The sequence below is a fragment of the Mus caroli genome, chromosome 15 (assembly GCF_900094665.2).
Source record: "Mus caroli chromosome 15, CAROLI_EIJ_v1.1, whole genome shotgun sequence".
Taxonomy (NCBI): domain Eukaryota; kingdom Metazoa; phylum Chordata; class Mammalia; order Rodentia; family Muridae; genus Mus; species Mus caroli.
Genome location: NC_034584.1, coordinates 49937619 through 49958777, shown reverse-complemented (window position 1 = coordinate 49958777; position 21159 = coordinate 49937619). Strand labels below are relative to the sequence as shown.

The 21159-nt window shown below is 40.9% G+C and overlaps 1 protein-coding gene across 2 annotated transcripts in view; it reads left to right on the top strand.

Annotated features, from left to right (window-relative positions):
- Nucleotides 1-21159, top strand: part of Sntb1 (syntrophin beta 1) — a 260074-nt gene that overhangs the window by 93015 nt on the left and 145900 nt on the right. For both annotated transcript variants that reach the window (XM_029469797.1, XM_021183546.2), the window contains one exon: nt 14318-14534. In XM_029469797.1, the coding sequence (XP_029325657.1) occupies nt 14318-14534 (217 nt within the window). The remainder of the gene's footprint in view (nt 1-14317; nt 14535-21159) is intronic.

The window sequence follows — 21159 nt, the reverse complement described above, 5'->3', positions numbered from 1 at the left end:
CCTCTCCTCTTCCCAGAGAGCTGCTTAGGTTTTTCGTGTGTCATCCCAGTCTAATTCTTGGACATGAGTCTCCTGAGACAGAGTTAAGCAAGACCAATCTGAGTTTGACCTTTAGAAAGAAAAAACAAACCTCCTGTGCACATACTTAGTGAGGTCACTTCTGGAGTCCTACAGGCCTTGGCTCTGGGGACTGTGTTTGCATCTGTTTCTGTGGTTTGCAGAGAAGGTTTGATTCATTGGGGGGAGTTCTTGTAGTCTCACTTCCTGGGGCATGGAAGTCTCAAATTGTGCAGTCAGATTCTAAAAGGTCCTTCTTATGTCTATTTCAGGAAAACACGATAATGAACATGATATGAAATCCTGAGCACTGAAAATTAGTAGTATTCACAATACTGTCTGGTTTGAGGAACCATCGTATCTGTCTTAACCTCTCCATGAACTTTACTTTCAGATGTCTCTATTATCCTGAGTGTATAACATACTCAGACTAAGACGAATAAAAGCCTTTTAACATTACCCTCATTTCTCTGGCTTCTGATTCTTTATGTGCTTACTGGAGTGTCCTTGCAATGCATTTTCTCACTGAAACCTCATAACAATAGTTATGCTAATACCATAATAATAGCATTTAAATTTGAGTGTCATGTGAGGTTTCAACACTGTTTCATAGCCAAGCCTTATAGTGATCCTCTGAGATAATATTGGTTATGCTATGATCCAGGGAGGAAACTGAGTCACAGAGAGCTTCAGACCTTCCTTAAAGAGGCACCACTGTTCAGGGGAAGATTTAAGATTTAAGCCCAGATCCTCTGACCCAAGTCTCAGACATGGAACAACCACATTATATTGCCTGCCTTAAGGAACACCTTAGTTTGCCTCATTTTATAGAGGAGGATTCTAAGACTCGCCTTACCAAGTTGCCCAACTGTTACACAGCTAATCATATGATAATGAAAAAACGCACCGCCTGACTTTATCTGATAATGCACTGCAAATTGACCTCACTCTATTGGAGACTTTGGATTAGTATCTTGATTAACTACATTCCACAAGGAATCACAGCCTAGCATGTGACAGCTTAAAGGATTTAAGATTCAATCAACTCTTCCATGAAGCAGAACTTTTCTCTACAACATGACTGTGAGACACCACATCCAGTTTCAGCTTAAATGTCACTAGGAACTGGGATGTCACCACCTCAGTGGATTCCTTCTGGATTAAGCCCAGATATGACTTCCATCATCTGTGTGCACTAATCATGACTCTACTTCTTCTACAAAACCAACAAAATAATTTTGTTCCAAACCATATATATTTATGTCTCCTAAACGCTTTCTATTGTAGTAGAGATAACTCCTCACAGTGGTGACTAACACATAAGGTCTTAGTTTATTTAATCTCATAACAGCCCTGTGGGGCAGATATAAGTAACAGAAGAGGATGCTGAGTTTCTCAGGACTACACAGAAGAATTAGTAATTTAACCCCAGCATTAGACCCTAACATTCATGATCTTCACCACAGTATCTTCATCCCTCTTATTTAATGCTCGACTTCTTTGTTGGCCGTTCAACAACCTGCTTACCCTTTTACCCACTGTTTAATCTTATAGCTTCAGGTATGGGATAGAGGATGTGGAGGGACCTCCATTCCACCACTTCAGCCTTCTTTAACCTGGTTTGTGTTTTGTTTTATATGAAGCCATAGTTATATGTGTTGATAAGTTACTGATTCTAAGACATAGTTGACAGACCAGATCATTGTATCAAGCATGAGGTTCAAAAAGCTTTGTGAATAGAGAAACAGAATTTTGTATGGAAGCAGTATGTAATGTCTGAGGAGATGACATCTGGAGTAATTAGGAGTGGGAGCCTTGGAAGAAGACTACATCAGCTCATCCTCCCACACTCCAAGTCATTACTGATGTCATCAGGCAAGGAACTGCCATACTTTTCCTTGCTTATATGGCAGAACTTTAGGCTTTGCTTCATAGACATTCCCTTAATGAACTAACATTTCTCTTATGTTCAAACCAGAGCTCAAAATATGACAAGTAGTCATTAACTCACAGTTAGTTATTGTGTTATTTGGCAAATGACAGCCTGTGACTCATATCTAGCCTGCTGCCTTTTGTAAATGCAGGTCTATTGGGAAGGCAGCCATGTCACTGTGTTTACATAACACCCATCACCTCTTTGTGGTACTGTAGTAGGTCACTGTTATGATGGAGGCTCTATGGCCAGACAGTCAAAACACTTTTCCTATCTGGCTCTTTGCAAAGAAGTCTCACCATCTGCAATTCTGTAAGGCACAATTCTTGAGTCTCCAACCTTTGTTACGCTTGGGTCTTGCAACTCTCGAGGAACGATTGATAATCCCTGTCCTCTGCTGCTTTGCCTGGAAAAAATGTTAGTTATCATAACTCTTCCTACTTCAGAATAAATCTGGAGATCCATCTTGCCATCCATTTACTATGTAATCCCAGGCTGTGTACCCAGCCTTGTGACCACTGCTATGACATAGATGGAAATTGGTTACTCACAGCGTTTTATAGTTTTAAACCCCGATGAGTACTTATATATACTTTATACAATTCTAAGTCCTTTGTGTGTGTGTGTGTGAGAGTGTGTGTGTGTGTGTGTGACCTCAGTGAACCACACAGCAGCTCTCTGAGGTATGCATTACTTTTTCTCCTTGTGTTACAGAAGAATAGAAACCGGGTGATGGTTAGGGAAAGCGTCCCCAGTCCACATAGCTGTGAGACAGAAGACCTGGGAAGCGAAACTATTGAGTCTCATTCCATTCTTCTACTGTGGTCACCCAACTTTTACAACAGTTGTAAACTGGTTGGGCCACCAGATTCAATGAGCTATCATTCTGAGACTTACCATCTTGATCCTATGAGTAGCGATAGAGTTTTTCCCACTACACATGGTTGGATTGAAAGGAAGTATGTCTGGAGGAGGCTGAGGACTCCAAGAAAGGAAGTCTAACCTAAACTGAGGTTTGGTGGGCATAGAGAGGATTCCCCAAATAGAAAACTGCCTATGCAAACGGCAGAGACAGATGGGTGTTTGACACATTCAGAATATTAAGCAGTTCTTTAGCATGCGCATTTGAACTATGGAAACCATATCACCTAAGACAAGGACAGGAAGCAAGTAGGGGCCAGAGGATGAATGTCTCTGTTTAAACTATGACAGACCAGCAAAGCCATCTAGCTATGACTTATACTTTCAGAGTGATCCTTATATTTCTTTGTTGCTTAATGTCCTTCTTCACTCCACACATGGGAATGTAGGTGCCACTGGGGACAACAGCCAGACTGACTTCATTTACTGTGATAACTCCAACACTTAGACTTCCCTAAAGCAAGAGCCCGTTGATGACTAACAAAACAGTACGTTCTGGGCGATAACAAGGGCTATCTTGGAATTGGATACTTGCCTTGTGCCCCTGATTTACTGTGGGGCAACAATCTTGCTTTGTTGATGAATAATGGCATGTTCCTTTGAATGATAATGTCAGGGCTAGGGACACATCTCAGTGATAAAGCATCTATCCATCAATCATAAGGCCCTAGGTTCAATTCCCAAAACCATGAAAAAAGGACTAGGGTCATATTTCATTACATACATGTGCAAAATTCTCAAGGGATAGGGTATAAAGTTGAATAAATAAAAATTATGAAACCAGAAAAATTTGAAAATTGTATTTGAAGTCTTTAAAGATCTGCCATAGATGTGATTCCCCACTGCATTTGACTCCTGGCTCTCCGTAGTAATACTCAGCAGCTTCACACCTCATAACCTTTGAGAACCTTTTGACCCTTTTTTCAAATGCGTCCTAAGGTCCTGTCTTCAATAACCCACTTAGCAGATGGAAAGCAAATGAGCCCGGTAAAGGAATGGAGATAATGATTCTCATAGACAAGGCAGCCAGACCAGGAGGGCTGTGATTGGATCATGCCATCTCAGCATAAGCTTATCTTGTGATATGCAAGGGGCCTGTAGGCACTCACAAAGTCAAAAGATAGATTGTACCAGCCTTTGAATAGAACTTGGTACACATGGAGCATGGTTGTCTGTGGATGACAGTACAAAGAGCCAGTCAACATTATTGTTGGTTTTTATTTTATTTTTTACTTATTCACTTTACATCCCTTTCATTGTCCCCTCCCAGTCAACCCCTCCCACAATCCTTCCCCCATCCCCTTCTCCTTTGAGTGGGTGTTGGCCTCTCTGGGTATCCCCCCTACCCTGGCACTTCAAGTCAATGCCAGGCTAGGCACTTCCTCTCCCACTGAGGCCAGACAAGGCAGCCCAGCTAGAAGACCATATCCCACGTACAGGAAACAGCTTTTGGAATACCCCTGTTCCAGTTGTTTAGGACCCACATGAAGGTCAGGCTGCACATCTGCTATGTATGAGTCGGGAAGCCTAGTCCAGCCTCTGGACTCATGTATTCTTGCTGTCTTCTCATGCATGTTCCACATGTGAAAGCATATATGTTTACAGTGGAAGAATGTGTCTTTGCATGTGGTTATGCACACATGAGTGTACATATACATATGGAGATCATATGTCAAGTTCTGTTGTCTTCAGGAGCCACCCACACTGGTTTGTCTGAGGCAGAATTTCATTCTTTCTTTCCTTTTGGGAGAGATGGGGTGGGGTTGGTTTTTCAAGACAGAGTTTCTCTGTGGAGCCCTGGCTGCCTTAGAACTTGCTCTGTAGACCACAGTGACCTCAAATTCAGAGATCCACCTGCCTCTGCTCCCTGAGTGCTAGGATTGAAGGCATGTGCCACCACTGACAGGCAAGATAGAGTTTCTTATTAGGACCTATAGCTCACTGGTTTTGCTAACGTGCCTGGAACTCCGGAACGTGCTTCTGTCACCAGCTTTCCAGCATTGAGTCTACAAGCATTCACTACCACTCTACCACTCTTCTCTTTCTACTTGAATGCTGTGGATCACAACTCAGGTCCATGTTAACACAGCATGTGCTTTACAGACTGAGCTATCTCCCCAACTCCCCAACATAATGTGTGTAAGTGTGTGTGTGTCTGTGTGTGTGTTTCTGTGTGATATAGAGGGGGGGGAGATGGAGAGAAAAAGAAGAGACAGAGAGAGACAGAGAGAGAGAGAGAGAAGAAGGAGGAGGAGGAGGAGGAGGAGGAGGGGGGGGGGGGGGGGGGGGGGGGAGAAGGAGAAAAAGAAGAAGAGTGTGTATTTGCACACACGTACACATACACTTTTTGGAGAAGGCAGCTTCCCAGGAAATCACACAATGTTTAAAAGCTAGAGACCTTATTTCCTCCCTTGACAGGTGAGGAAAATGAGATCAGGGAGGTGAAGTGACTTGCCCAGGGCTGGAAAGCTAGTTAGTGCCAGATCTGGAACTGTAATCCAGGTCCCTGAGTCCCAGGGCCAATTCTCTTTCCACTACACTATCAGCCTGCTGAGAAATTAGCGGAGTGTGAGAGAAAGTCAGATTGCCTCTTTCATCACTCCTCGGTCTTCTTGGAAACATGAACGATTTCCTCCTGCATCGTTCAGAAGGTGACCTAGGAAGGTATCATGAAGGGAATGTGTGATCTGGCGTTTTATCAGCATATTCCACACACAACAGCCTGGGCTCAGCTTGAATGATTCACTGAAGGTCTGAATACTTGCATTTCTCAACATCAGCTGATCTCCTCCCGTCAATCACGTTTAGAAGTTCACATTTGGAGTTCACACTCCCTGGAGTCATGAAGTATTTCTTTTCCTCCCAGAAACCTGAATCTCGTTTGTTGTTGTTGTTTTGAAAAAGAAAACTTGAACATATCAAACACATTTTCAGGCTCCTTAGAAACAAGCCTGGTTAGGAGAGCTGGTTAGACTTGCCTAAAGCATTTCCTCCTGTGGAGCTCTGTCTGCTTTTGCTTTTAAATGTCATCTGCCTGGCCCAACAAAGATTTCATTGTGGTAACTTGGGGGCCTAGTGAACTTGGGCTTTCTTGAGAGTTCTTTTGAAAGTCTTGCAACTGGCTGCCCTTCAGATGAAAAACTCCCAACATACTGAAAGAAACTTGCAGTGTAGAAGAAGACTTCTTACAGCCGGCCTCCCACTTTTTCTTTTTCTTGCAACTGAAGATTAGAATCTTAATTGCTCAACCACAGTTTTTAATTCATGATGCCCAGAAAGGCCATGGTTTATTAATTAGTTCTGATTATTAGGTGCCCCAAACTGGGCCTGGCTGTTTCTTGATTGGTTTCAAAAGCTCTTTGCCTGAAATTAGTGTCTGTAAGTACACGGAGGTGTAATTATGCAGATAGTAGCTGTTCAGTTCTGCCAGGTTAAACCCTCTATTATGAATATATATTATGGTGTCTTCAAAGGTGCTTATTGAAATGCCACAGTTTAATAGTTCAGGCTTACAGAATCAAACTCTCTTATGTTACAGGGAACAGCCTTTTAATTGAATGTTTTCTCCCGAGACAGGAAAATATTGACTCACACACACACACACACACACACACACACAGGTGTCAATTTTTTAAAGCAGTGAGAGAAATAGTATTGTTTATGGTTAAATGTAAGGGCTTGAGACACTATTAAATTCATCTCCTCCTTCTATCAACTTCTAGCACCAAAATATCTTGTATATGACTTAACTCCTTTCTGGTGCAGTGCCATTGATAAAATAGGGTTGACCATAATGCTTGTACCATAGGATGTTGTAGGGTTAGTGCCCAGGAAATGCTTAGCAGAAAGAAACAATGAATCCTTTATCGCTTACTCTAAGGCTTTTAGTTATATGATATGAATCTAAGCTGTGAGGCTCAGAAAGAATTACAGCATATCCAAGTGCTAGGCCCTGAAAGCTGGACCCTGGCATCTGGCATCCATTTTCTTATACTTCCACAATAACGGCTTTCCTTCCACCCCAATTTTCAGCTAAGTGGCCAGAGGTACTCATAATAAGGAATTGCTTTTCCATCTAGATGTGGTTGTGTTTAAGTTTTAGTCAGTACATTGTAAACAAAACTGGCTTGGCAGTGTCTAGAAGGTGGAGTTAAAGGAAGGACGGTGTGTATATTGGTTGTTTCAGTTAACACATGTGGAGTCACCTGGATGTCATAATGGGGAATGGTCTGAAATGGGTGGACAGTGAGCATGCCTGTGAAAGACTTTTTTGGTTTTGTGCACTGTGATGAGAAGAGCCACACTGAAGATGGGCATCACCATTTCATCGGCTCCCCCTGACACTGAAGGAAGAGCAGCGATTCAGTTGACCATTGGCATGCATGCTTCCATCCAGTTCCTCTTCTCCTGACTGTGCATGTGATGCAGCCAGCTGCTGCACCCTCCCTTAACTGCTTCAACTTAACTGCAACAGTGAGCCAAATAACTTCTCCTTTAAGTTGATTTTTGCCAGGTGATTTTATCACAGCAACAGGAAAAGAAACTAAGATACGAGTTATTATTTATCCATTTTCCTTTTGTCTTCATGGGATGTGGGTCTCAATGGATAGAACTCAGGCATCTGTTTTAAATTATCAGGAGGTATGGTTTAAAAAAATGCAATGAAGAAGACGGCAGAATCCAGAGTTCTTGGCACTTTGGGAAGCAGAGTAGCCCCACTAAATCATTTATTCAATTCCAAACTTGCTAAATTCATAATAGTCTTTTCTATTCAATTCATTCATCTGGAGTACCTGGCCCAGACAAGTTCGGCCTTAGGTAACACCTTCCTTTCTTTTCATTAGACCACACTTACTTGATTATGTGTAATGGTTTTAGAATACAAAGAACCAGGGAAAGCTTTCACATGTTCTTTGTCCTTGTCAGGGCCACTACTGTGTCTCCTCCAGAGGTCTCTATATCATTCTTACTCTCCACATAGAGGTCCTTGGTCTCAGGCCTCAGTGAGGGATTGAAGAGGACTCAAGTACTTAGCCATCGGGTAGAAATTCTGTGGCCGCTGGTACCTTGGATCGCCCTTACTTCCTCTGGTGAGAAATCATGGACTGCTAGTGAAATCCAGTGGCCTTCTCTTATATTAGTTTTGCAGAAGAATACGTTTCTTTCCATGCTTACCAAACAGAAGCAAGATCTAAGGGTTGTGGATGGAGCTCCATATAGAACATTTGCCTACCATGGGTGAGATCCTGTGCTACATGCCCAGCACAGAGGAAGATAAATAATACAAAGTGTTTTATGTTTTTGTTGTTGAAGCAGGATTTCTGGACAAAGGCTATGGGGGTGGTGCACGCAAGCCCTTGAGTATTATGAATGTAGGGGCCATGCATGTGTGCAAAGGTCAGTAGACAGCTTTGGATGTTGGTCTTGGCTGCGCTGGGGGTATCTTCTTCTCCGCCACTGCATAATACCAGGCTATCTGGCCTTGCAACTTTCTCCACTCCACCTTGCACTCCTTTTTTCTTTAGTTGGAACATTTGTCTGCCAGAGATATCAGGATTTATTTAGGAACTTTGTTGACACTCATACCCAATACTAGTAAAATCCAGAGGTGCCAGCTGAAAGGCTCTGGAGAGGCACATGCACAAAGGGAAAGGAGAACTGTTAAGCCAACTCAACGGGTAAGGAAGAAATTGCACATTACTTCTATTCAGTTTGAGGTTGAAGCTGTCAGGTCTTGTCTTGTTTGACAAAACCAAGGCAAGAGCTCTAGACTTTGTGGCTCGGCGCATTTCCATATGGAAAATTCTTATTCTCAGCCAATTGATTCCCACTCTACTCTTCTGGTTCTACAGTTTATCCTTCATTTCTCTTAATTTTCTATTTTTGGTTGTGTACCTACCCTTTAGCATCTGATCCATCTCTCTGGTCCTATATTTCTTAATCTGTAGTCAACATTTAGCATCGCTTTTAAAAGATTGTGCTACATTGTAATTTTTTTAAGTTTTCATTTCTTATTGTGTGTATGTATACATGTGTCTGTATAGAGGTAAATGTATGTGATTCCGTGTATCTATGTAGGACAGAGTTATCGAATCACCCTGGAACTGGAGCTATAGACAGTATCCAGGCATGGACACTAGGAATGGAATGTAAGTGATCTGTAGAATGTTCTTACCCACTGAGCCATCTTCTCTGTGTAATTCATTATTCACTATTTCCTCCTGATGTGTGTGTCTTTAATGTAGGTTTAATTTGTGGACTACTTATCTTGTTGTTATTATTGTTATATTATTATCATTATCAATTATAATACTAGACATCTTATTTGAATTTAACTAGTTAGTTAGGTCACTTCTTTAACTGTTCTCTGGAAAACTCTCTCAAACTTCTGTTTCTTTTTCCACTCTCTTTTAGGTTTTAAGTACATATAGCTGTTGCTACCATCAATTGCTTGTACTCAAGGTACCTTGTTTCCTAGTGTGCCACATTTTCTTTGATTTTTTTTTTTTTTTTTTTTTTTTTTTTGCACCAGCTCATTGCCTTTGGAAACGGTTCTCAGCACTCTTTGCAGCCTAGGATGAAATTGTTTTCTTCCATAAAGAATAATCCTTTGATACTGTTGGGAAGCTAGAAACCTGTGCACTGTGGTACATCCTTAAACCAGGCTTAAAATTTAACACAAATCTCCTTGCCACCTGCTCCTCCAAGCTTCCTCTCTTCTGGACTTTGAATATCTTCCCATCAGGATAATTCTGTGTCATTCACAGGCTGCACAATCCTTTGTATGTAAAAATAAACTGATAAATTTTGGTGAATGAGCAAAAATTTAGATCATCGTAGTCACTTATTACTGTATCCTCTCTGTCTTTATATTCTACTGGCTGGTTAAGAGCATCACTCTACATTAAATATTATTCCCAAGAAGGCAAACTTTCCTCAAGGCCTTGCTGTGCTATCTTTTCTATGTAAATTACTCTAATTATGTACCATATAAGAAGTGGGTACTTGGCAAGTATTTGCTTTTAGGCTAAGATTTTTATATGTTATCAGCTCTGCCCCACAAGTGGACCAAGCCACATATTTCTAGAATTTTTCATGCTTAAGCAGGATATTTAGAATATTACTTGGATTATCACTGACAGTAATCCTTTGTGCCCTCAAAAATGTTAGGCCTATGTTTAATATCTTTTTCTTTAGGCAGTTAAGTCTCATTTCCAGGAATTCTCTCTATAACTGGCCAGTGATTGGACCACTGTATTGCTCACTGATAATCATTATTGCTACTATCTAAAATAAAATCCAAACTTCTCAACTTTTGTGCATCTTTCATCTAAGTGGCATAGCCAGATATCACGAAAGAGCATCTCTGGATAAACAAAGTAAAGCTCTACCTATTGCTAGCCATGTGACCCCCTACATGACAAACTTCTAAGCATGAATGATTGATGTATATATGAACACTGACCTATGTGTTTGGTAGAAGTAGGATAATCCTACAAAGCTTTTCTGAAAATGATAACTATATTTTTATATTTTATTGCCTATGGGCACATGGACTCAATGAAGGAATGGTAGCCTAGATAATTTTGTCTACAGACCCTGGATTCCCTAACAAATATAAAGTGAGTCCTTAAATAGTAATTGTGAAGATTAACTATAGGACAATGTGTAAGTAACCTGATTCAATATTCTGCTCATGATTGAGTGCATTACAAATGTTTTTTCTTATCCTTCTTACAAACCAACACCAAATTTTTCTCTGCTATGGAGTTGTGATCAGAGTTACAAATCAGGGTGTGTTATATAAAAGAACAGTCATGAGCCTTCTGTTTCTTAATGTGATGTTCATGTTTTAAGGCTGAGTTCAAGTGCCATTTACCCACACAGCATTCTTGAATCTCCCTCTGAAGCCATCACTCTCATCTCCAACTAGATTGAATGATTTGAATGATAAGAATCCATTCCAAAAACAAAAACAAAACAAAAGCCTCTATCCCAACTGCTACCAGAATATCCTATATCCCAGTAAGTGCAACTCGACAACAAAGCCACACAATTTTACCGTCTGCAGAAATAGGGCAATGAGTCACATTTTATTTTTTTAATTAGCATAATTAGGGTATTAAATACCATTGTGGTATTTTGGGGACAAAGTCTATAGATTTAGTAGATTCTTCAGCTCTATCATCTTCCCACCTTCTTGTGACCTCAAATCCTCCCTTGTGACTCCTCCATCTTTCTTTCTCTTTCTGTATTCCATGTGATCCTTCTCCTAGACACTCCTATCCTCCATCAGCACTTTTTTCTGACATTTTTCCATCATCTTCCTGGAATTTTTAAAACTTTATCCACATTTACACTCATACACATGTGCCTGCACACACACACACACACACCACATATACAAAGCCCACACAATTTATGGAAGAGTAAAAATACAATGTTTTTAAAGAGTCCCATTCCTTCCAACTTTGTGTAGCTAAAGTCAGTCTCCATGAGGCTTCTACACTTGTTATGAGCCATGCTGGTGCTCCTCTTTAAACAGATTACTCAGTCATAACACATTTCTTAAAATGATCTGTTTGTGAGTCACCTCTCTCCTCCTATGACTTTAATCTCTGCTGACAGGTTTGCTGGGAGGACTGAGCTGTGGATTCCTAGTAAATACTGGATTCGTGCCTACAGGTTCTTTTCTAAGTTCTCTTACTCCTATTATAAAACTTGGCTCCCTCTTCTCCATGCTATGGCTTCTGTACTTCTTCAGTAGGATTTCCTAGAGGCACTGATCCTGTGGGAGGTCAGGCAGCAACTTTGTAGCCTCCCAGGCTTTGCCACCTCTATTACACAGCTTTGTGGAGCAAGGAAATGGTGACATTCTGTATTCAGCAAATTCACAGCAGCTATGATACAGTCCAAGGATCCAGATTCAGTACCCAAAGCATTTAATAGAGTCATCTTCATGTAATAACACTAATAGAGTCATCTTCATGTTATAACACTTGAGTAAGGAAACTATGCGCTACTTTCTGTAGCCTCCCTAACCTGGTTTCAGTCTTACACCATGGAAGCATCAGCTTCTGAAATGACTTATTCAAGCCATCCCAGAGATTTTGTTCATTTTAATCCACTGTCATTGGTAATGACCTCAGCTATAATCTCTGCCTGTTATGCAATAGAGAACCAGAGTGGAAAGCTCATAGAGAGAACATAAAACCTCATATTGCATGTTCCTAAAATCTTGGTCGCCCTGCCAACTCAAAAAATATCTAAGGAATAAGGCAAACATGAGAAAAAGCAGAACTTCTGTATGTTCTACTCAGGCTTGTTACCCTTTATAATCTTAAAAAAGTAATATATATATATATATATATATATATATATATATATATATATGTAAATGTAGTTAAACATAAAAGTACACAAAAAGATAGTAAATGGATAACAAAAGCCTATTTCTATCATGCTGGCTTTTCATTCTATTCTCTGGTACAAACTACTATCAATATTTTCGAGAATTTGTACTAAAAATAACTGAAGATATATAAATATAGATAGTATACATATATATGTATATGATGTATATGTATGTATACATACAGGTAGATATACATATATTTATACATACACACATATATGTATGTATACATATACATAACATATATAGAGATATATGCATACATGTCTATATACATATTCATATGCATATATAAGAAGTATATAATCACAAATTTACATATACTTCTAGGGTTGTTTTAGTGTTGACTTTTGGTTGTTGAGACAGTGTTTACCTGTGTGTAGCCCTGATTGTCTTGGAACTTGCTTTATAGACCAGACTGGCCTCAAACTCAAAGATCCCCCTGCCTCTACCTCCCAAGTGCTGTGATTAAAGGCATATGCCTCCATACCCATCCTATATTTGTGATTTTTATACACAAAGATATTGCACTGTCTGCTTTATGTTTTCCTTAATCATCAATCTTCCAAGTCTTGTGCCATCAACATGTGCATATCTACCTCATTTTAATGCCTATAGAGATTATGATATATTTAACCTCTCAATTTTCTAACTCTTAGCCTTGAGAAATAATGGCTCTACTACTACAGATTTTGCCACTAGAATATAGATGTTTGTATTCATTTCTTTGTATACATGATTTCAGCACCACTGAAGTTGAAAAGTCTACCCTTGCTTCTGTGCATAATAACACGATCCTGGGCAATGATGTAGCTGCTAGAATCTGTATGTGTGCATTAAATCATAGTCTTTCAGCCTGGGTTACATTTCACATCATCTGCGCACTTGTTTTCAGTCTTCCACAATATGATTTATAATCAGAAAAGATAGACAGTGTCACAGATGAAAAAAAAAAGGTACCTGCAATTCTCATCTGCTGGACATTGTAATAGCAAGTTCTAAGATTGACATTGATACGGAATTTAAATAATAGGATAATTGGGTTGAAAGAAGCAGAAAGCCTGAATCTCATTCAGAATGTAACAGGCTTGGTGCTAACAGCATGCCCAGTGCAAGTTTCTTTCAGAGACAGAGATTTTTCCAAAAATATAACCTTCTATTCTCTTGAAAATTTCATATGAGTACAGTGTATTTACATTATCCACTTCCCATTCTCTTCCCTTTCTGACTCTTCTGTGTCCTTTCAACTACCTTCTTTCAAATTCATGACCTTGCTCAAATTCATGACACATACACTCACTCAAAATCTACTGAATCCCATTAGTATTGCTTATATGTACATGTGTTCAGGGCTGACCACTAAGATTGGGAAAACAATCGGGGGCCCATCTCAAGAGAGAACTAATTATCCATCCTTCAGCAGCCATTACTGCCTATAGCTCTTCATCTAGGAGTTGAGCCCTTGTTAAATATTGCTCCATCCATATTGGTATGTTAACTGGTGTGGTCTTGTGAAGACACCTATATAGTTGAAAGTTCATGGGTGCAGTTTTTCTGTCCAGTATAGGGGACACTAGCTAGCTGACGCTGTCTTGGTCTTGTGCCTCTTACAATATTTACAGACTTTCTTCTCTGTTGTATGAGTCTTAAATGTAGTTGTCATAGGTGTCCCAGTTGGGGATGAACACTCATTTATTCTCTGCATTTGGGCAAGCTGCAGATCTCTTTAACTGCCTTCTGCTGAAAAGAGAATTTTCGTTGCTGAAGGATGAGAACGGCACTACTCTATGATAAACATTTTATCTCATTCTTGCCTGGGTTTACAGAACCAGACTTGTGTTGCCTCCTATTGACTGAGCCTTAAGTCCAATTAGGCAGCTGTTGACCACAACATATAAGTGTTATTTATACATTGTATGCTGTACCACATATTGGTATTCCTAAAAAGGGGTATTCCTAAAAGTGTTTCTTGTCTTTTTTTTTCTTTATAGTGAAGTATATGAGAGAAGCCACACCTTACGTGAAGAAAGGGTCCCCGGTGTCTGAGATTGGATGGGAAACGCCTCCACCTGAGTCCCCAAGATTAGGGGGTGGCTCTGCAGATCCTCTGTCATCCCAGTCCTTCTCCTTCCATAGAGACCGGAAAAGCATCCCCCTCAAGATGTGTTATGTCACCCGGAACATGACCTTGGCTGACCCTGAAAACAGGTAACGGGGGAAACTTTCCTAGCCTCTGAGGTTATGACAGAATTTGCTGGGTTGTGCTTGTGTCTGAAAAGACTCCATGGATCTCATGAATAGAATGAAAGGTCCTCCCACCCTCCAAGCCTGAGGAAGAAGAATATTGAAAGACAGAGATTATATTCCAGCCAGTTTCCCTCTGAGGGTCAGATGGCAGAAGGCCTAAAGCTCTTCTCTCCCATAGGAGGGCAAGAAGTGGCATCAATCTGAGACTGCTGTACAGTTTCCCTAAGTCCATGAGTGATTCTGCAGGCCACAAGGTAGACATTCCACCTAATTCAGGACAATCTGCAGTACAGTAAAAGTGAAGCAGAAGTTATGGTCTCATTTCATTCCAAAATGATTTGATTGTAGGAAAAGGTACCAAGGAAGAGAATTAAGAAGAAAAGAGGGAGAGGGAAAGAGGCTGAGGAACCGAGCCAGCAAATGGGGACTCTTGGTGACCTTTGCATCCGCATTAAAGTGCTAAAAATAGAAGCAGCTCTACTGGTCCTTATTTACCACATGTGTGGGACAGCTGCAACTCCCACAAATGGGAAGGATTTGGCTAGGGTCACAGTTGCTGATGGGAAAAAGCCAAAGTGATTGGAGCAGGGAGAAAACTGACTCTTTGCTTCCAAACTCCATGTGGGTCTTAGTTCTTGGCCCAGTGAATCCACGCTAAGGAGCTGTTTGGGCCCTTCTGGCTCCAACCACCTGTCACGTCCCTCTGTACTCCTCCCCAGCACCCATCCTAGTGACCTCATACCAATACAAGGATGGGCTGCTTATAAGAGAAAGCCAGCAACAGCAGCAGCAGCAGTGAGAGAGGAGTCAAGCCAGATGGAATGAGGAGGTAGTCCTCCCAAGATGATCTCCCTCCTCCCCATTCTGCTTTGTCCCTCCTCTTTTTCTACTGATTCCCTGGACCTGCAGTTTATTGCTTGACTGCTCAGAATTTTCTCCTCCCTGGGGTCCTCCCCTCTTAACCAAATAACCCCTTTCTCTCAAGAATCTAATGTCAAGTATCAGATATAATAAATTCACAATCTGCAGTATGTTCCTCTTGTACTAGGTTGTATGTTAACACATTTAGTCAGACAATTGCAAAGTCATGGCTTACAGACGCACTCAACTCATACATGTTCCTTTTCATAGTCTATGCAATAGTCTAACTACCATTTTAATAAATCTGAATTAGTTGTTGTATTGAATATTGTGACATTTCACATTTGAAAAATAATGTTTTTCATTTCTTTTAAAAAACAAAAACAAAGACAAAAAACAAGTAGCTACTACAGGCAGGGGTCTAAGTAACAGGATCCCAGGAGTGGTAACTCCTTTAACAAGGGGATGAACGCACTTTCTCATTCCTGTTGTTCATAATTAGAGACTTTATGGAATTCCATGCCTGGTCCTTTATATTACCTGCTTAATACCTGACTTCTTAATACTCGGTAGTCCTCCTAACAGTTGACATGTTATTGTTGTACTAATTCTACAAGTAAAAAAAAAAAAAAAAAAAAAGGCCGGGCAGTGGTGGCACACGCCTTTAATCCCAGCACTCTGGAGGCAGAGGCAGGCATATTTCTGAGTTCAAGGCCAGCCAGAGCTACACAGAGAAACCCTGTCTTGAAAAGAAAAAGAAAAGAAAAGAAAAAACCAACAAAAAAAGGAAGATAGAGAAATTTCCAGAAACATCCTAGAAGTTATTAATATCTTGGAAAACAAAAGTTCATGAATGGTTTTTTTTTCTGCTGTTCTTTCTAACAAGAGACTTATATGTTATAACATTTATGACCTATAAACAACATGGGGTCAATCAATTATCAGAGTGTTTTGAGAAACCTCTGGCTTTAATAATACTGGGATTTCCGTTATGTGTGTCTACACAGACAGTGGAATGGATTTTTAAAGCTTAATACCACTGCTGTCTAAGTCTACTGCTGATGAGTTATCTACAGAGCGTCCTAGGTGGGAGTTGCAGAGCCTGTTTTGCTAGGATATGAGAAACAACAGGGCAGAATTAAAAGCAAAGATCCAGCTGAGAAAGATGGGTTCTGAGGAGACATCAGGTCCAGATAGGTCCTGAACTGCTGCTACCAAGTAGATGAGGGTGGAACTTGCCCCCAGTAAAGGAAAAAAAAAAAAAAACCAAAATAGGAAACAAATACTTCGTAGAATTGCATTTGCCTGCTGGGAAAAATATAGCATTGCCAATCAGACAGATAATGTAGCCAAATCACAGTTCTGCCTAGTACAAGAAACACTCCAAACACAAACTGATTTCAGCAGTGAAAGACATAGAACCTGGCAGGAGCCCCCAAAACCAATGCAAAGGAGCAGCAACTGAAAGCACCAATTTCTTTTTTTTTTTAATTTTTTAATTGCTTATTTTATTTATTAACATTTCAAATACTATCCTCCTTCCCGGTTTCCCCTCTGAAAACCCCCTATCGCACCCCTCCTCCTCCCTGATTCTATGAGGGTGCTCCCCTACCCACCCATTCACTCCCACATCACTGCCCTAACAGTCCCCTATGCGGAGTCATGAACCCTTCACAGGACCAAGGGCCTCCCCTTCCATTGATGCTAAATAAGGCTATCCTCTGTTACATGCAGCTGGAGCCAGCCTCCATGTATATTCTTTCGTTCGTGGTTTAGTCCCTGGGAGCTCTGGGAAGGTTCTAGTTCGTTGCTATTGTTCCTCCTATGGGGTTGCAAACCCCTTCAGGTCCTTCAGTCCTTCCCCTAACTCCTCCATTGCAATTTCAATCTTGATATATGACAAGGTAAAGATGCAGGCCACAGAACACAAAACAGAACCAAGAAGGGCTGATTTATGCTGAAGACCAAAATTCATGAGAAGTATTAGATTTAAACACAAACCAAATAACAATTCAGCAGTAACTTGTATAGAAGAAGCTATAGAAAGTTGACGAGGAAACAGAAGCATGGTACAGGAATTTAACCCAAGTCACTCTCAGTCCAAGATGGGTCACGTGGAAGGCAAAAGATGAATAAGGATATATATTTAAGTAGTATAAGAAGTGGCTCCCAGGTGCATAATAAAATTTGTACCTCGCTATTGGAAAATGCACTTTATACTTAAAGGCATAGTTTACAACCATAATGCCTAGATAGTCCCAATCTCATCTGATCTCAAATACACACAGAACATGCATATAGTTAGGCAAAGAGTGTACATCAAAGAGAATGTAATAGGTCCCATATGCTAGAAATAGTAGAGACAATGTCCTCTGGCAGTAGCAGGTTAAAAACCAGAAAATTAATAATAAAATCAAACCTAAAATACCTTTCTTCTTGAGTTTTGCAAAACACCCTCCATAAGCAATCTTTGGACCACTGAAGCAATACATACTAAACTTCTAGCCCATCTTTAAATGATAACAATGAAAACTGGCACACAGGGTTAATATAAAAAAGAGGAAAGCACCCACCCTCACCTACTGCTGCACAAAGTGAGGGAAGGGGTGCAGCACCTAGCCCGGGCAGCACAGTAGGGCTGGCCCTGGTGTCTGGGATGGGTGAGCCAGCCCTGAGATTGTGAGCAGGAGAGTTAGTCCTGATAGTGTGGATGCAGGAGAGCAGGTGGGCTGACCAACTTAGCTTGCACTCAGGCCCAGATCCAGGGCTCTGAGTTGGTCCAGCCCATCATCTACCCCAACTATGAACTTGTAAGAGGGCTGGTCTCAGTCCCACAGGTCCTGAAAACCTGAAGCTACAGGATCTCCATAACATAGGGCAACAATAGGATATATGAGAGGCATCACTTATGATTGGGTATTGATGGTGTAGCAGAAGCCAGAGGCCTTGAACCTGACCAATGACTCATCACAATGATCATTCACGGCTAAATCTGTTCGGGCAAAGGGATGTAGTATGGGACACAATGAGACACACACTGCAGGTTCCACACTAAGAAGGATGTTTGTTTGTTTGTTTGTTTGTTTGTTTGTTTGTTTGTTTGTGTTTAGGGTGGTTATTTTTAATTTTTGTTTTGTTTTGGGAAGAAAGGTTGCAAGGACAATGGTTGAATACAAAGAGATGAAGAGATGAGGGGGATTGGAGTGCATGATGTGACATTCATAAAAAAAGGAGAAAAGGAAAGGAGAGAAAAGGATCAGAAAGTGTGTATGGTGTGTGTCTAGCCACAGACATAGTGAAATGAAGTCTTAGTTCTGCCACATCTTCATCAATTTAAGCAAGAACTCATCTCGGGATGCAATTAACCATCTTCTACATAGTCTATCTCCACATTGCAAGCTTTGCTGAGGATTGGGCATAAAAACAAACAGAAGCCTTAGCTGATACCAAACCAGTTTCTGAATCATTACCTCCTTTGTCTCCAACCTCAACACCTGGAGGAACAGTTCACTGGGAAACTGTCAGCCGGGAGTTAATGGGTCCACGGGTGCCAGAACATGAAAACGGATTGACAAATGCCACAGCATCTTAGGGGCTGATGCCCTCGGTGGGGGACACACAGTTGCTCACAGTTTACATTAAAACCTTTAATGCTCAATTTCTCAAACAGAAACAGCCACAGAACAGCAGGCAACATCGCTGTTCTTTCTGTGGAAAAGGTCACTCAGCAGGTACCAAATCCACAAGCATTTCACTAATAGTGGCCACCGGTGAGGACATCCTTCTTCCAAATGCTACCTCTTCTCATATCCCCTACTTTTCATCCTTAATTCTTGGCCTCCACACCCATTGTCCTTATCCCGGGCCACATCTTCCACCCACCAGAGTGTCTGGAGCCATGTCCTTTCTGGTGCTTTGTTTTCAGATTGTAACTTCTCCAGTCTCTCATCTTCCTAGTCAATGGAATAAGAAACCCAGCATTTTACCATTTGCTCAAATAGGCTCCCACTCCTCTGCATAATAATGTCTATCCTCTTTAGTATTGGGGGGAAAGCCCCCAGTAAGCTGTGTGTCTGTTTTAATTGCTCAGCACTGGTCCCTAATTTCCAGCCTTTATGCTTCAGCTATCCTTAGGCAGTTTGCATAGCCCAGCAGTCACCTGCCTGTTATTTAAGCCCCAGCAGAAGCAACCCCTCTGGGACATGGCTCTCTTGTGATACACTTTCCTTGCCACTCTGGCTGGTATTGCATCCTTCTTAAAGACTGACAACTTTTTCTGTGTACTTACCTAGTTCCCAAGCTATATAGTTCTTGAAATGGGAGACGTTCCACGTTTTCATTCCATTACCCCAGCTCTTAGGAATATTGTTTAGTACAAAGTAGCTATTTGAGTATATTTCCACTAATATATGATAAACAGCATACTTATCTGTCCATTTTGGGCATTCTTCAATTTTTTCTTTTGAAGAAATCTTCCCGCTACAGCTTTGAACATGAGAGAATAGATTAAAGCAACATTCTAACCCCCATACATAGAAAATTCAGTAAAACTAGGAAAACACATTAGCCATCCTGGTAGTGAGAGTTAGTAGCTGTACCATCGCAGGCAGGATATGAGGCATTAGTCCTTGCATACTACACAACAGAGTCTAGTGTATATTTCATGGGTAAAGTACAGATATATACATCCTGTCTTGATAAACAGCATGCTTACCTATGCCCAGGGCACAGGGAAGAAGTTCATCAAGATGCTGTGTATGATTCAAATGGCAATGTGTACTTGGCACAGTGACTCAGAGCGGTGGGATCTGGTAAGTCCTATGACACCCTCGGATTTATCTTCACAAAACACCCTCAGTGCTGTCGCCATAAGTCAGAAGCTAAACTTCAGCCACAGAAAGTCAGAAAGTTGATTTAAAGGCCTGCAGGAATGGATCCATCTCTAAAAGGTTGACTCGTATTAACCTAATAGCCAGAGTCCACTTAAGAGATCAATGAAGTTGTCAACCAAACAGACTTGCTTGCAAGGGAGGACCCAATGTGCTTTTACTGTGGACAGGCCACATTGGTACACAAAGGCACATCTAAGCAGAATACTAAAACACCACGTTACTCCACAATGGTGACTTACAAGGCAACCTAAGCATACAATTTCTCTAGGTGGACAAGCTACATGACAAATTCAAGCACCACAACAGTTATTTGGTGAACATGCAACCAATGTAAGATGGAATAATGCATCTGCAGTGCTTCAATTAAGAAATATGGAGCTGGCCTTTCCAGCATGGGGAGAGCTTTTCCAAGATGGCCATTCTGTAGAGTTTTCCCTTGCCTGCCAACTCCCTCTCTTCTAGGCTGTATATAAATAACCTGCAGCTTCCCGTGGGGTTCACTGTCCTTTCATGACTAATTAAACTTCTTTATTTCACATGGTTTTTTTCTCCCCCCTAGGAGAGTCAGAACAGAGCAGAATAAGAATTTGTTTACCAAATTTCATCACTTTCTAGTCCTGGTTCTCTGAGACTGCTCTTTTTTTTTTTTTTTTTAATNTTTTTNTTACATNTTTTCCTCAATTACGTTTCCAATGCTATCCCAAAAGTCCCCCATAGCGCCCCCCCACTTCCCTATCCACCCATTCCCATTCTTTTGGTCCTGGCATTCCCCTATATTGGGGCATATAAAGTTTGCAAGTCCAATGGGCCTCTCTTTCCATTGATGGCTGACT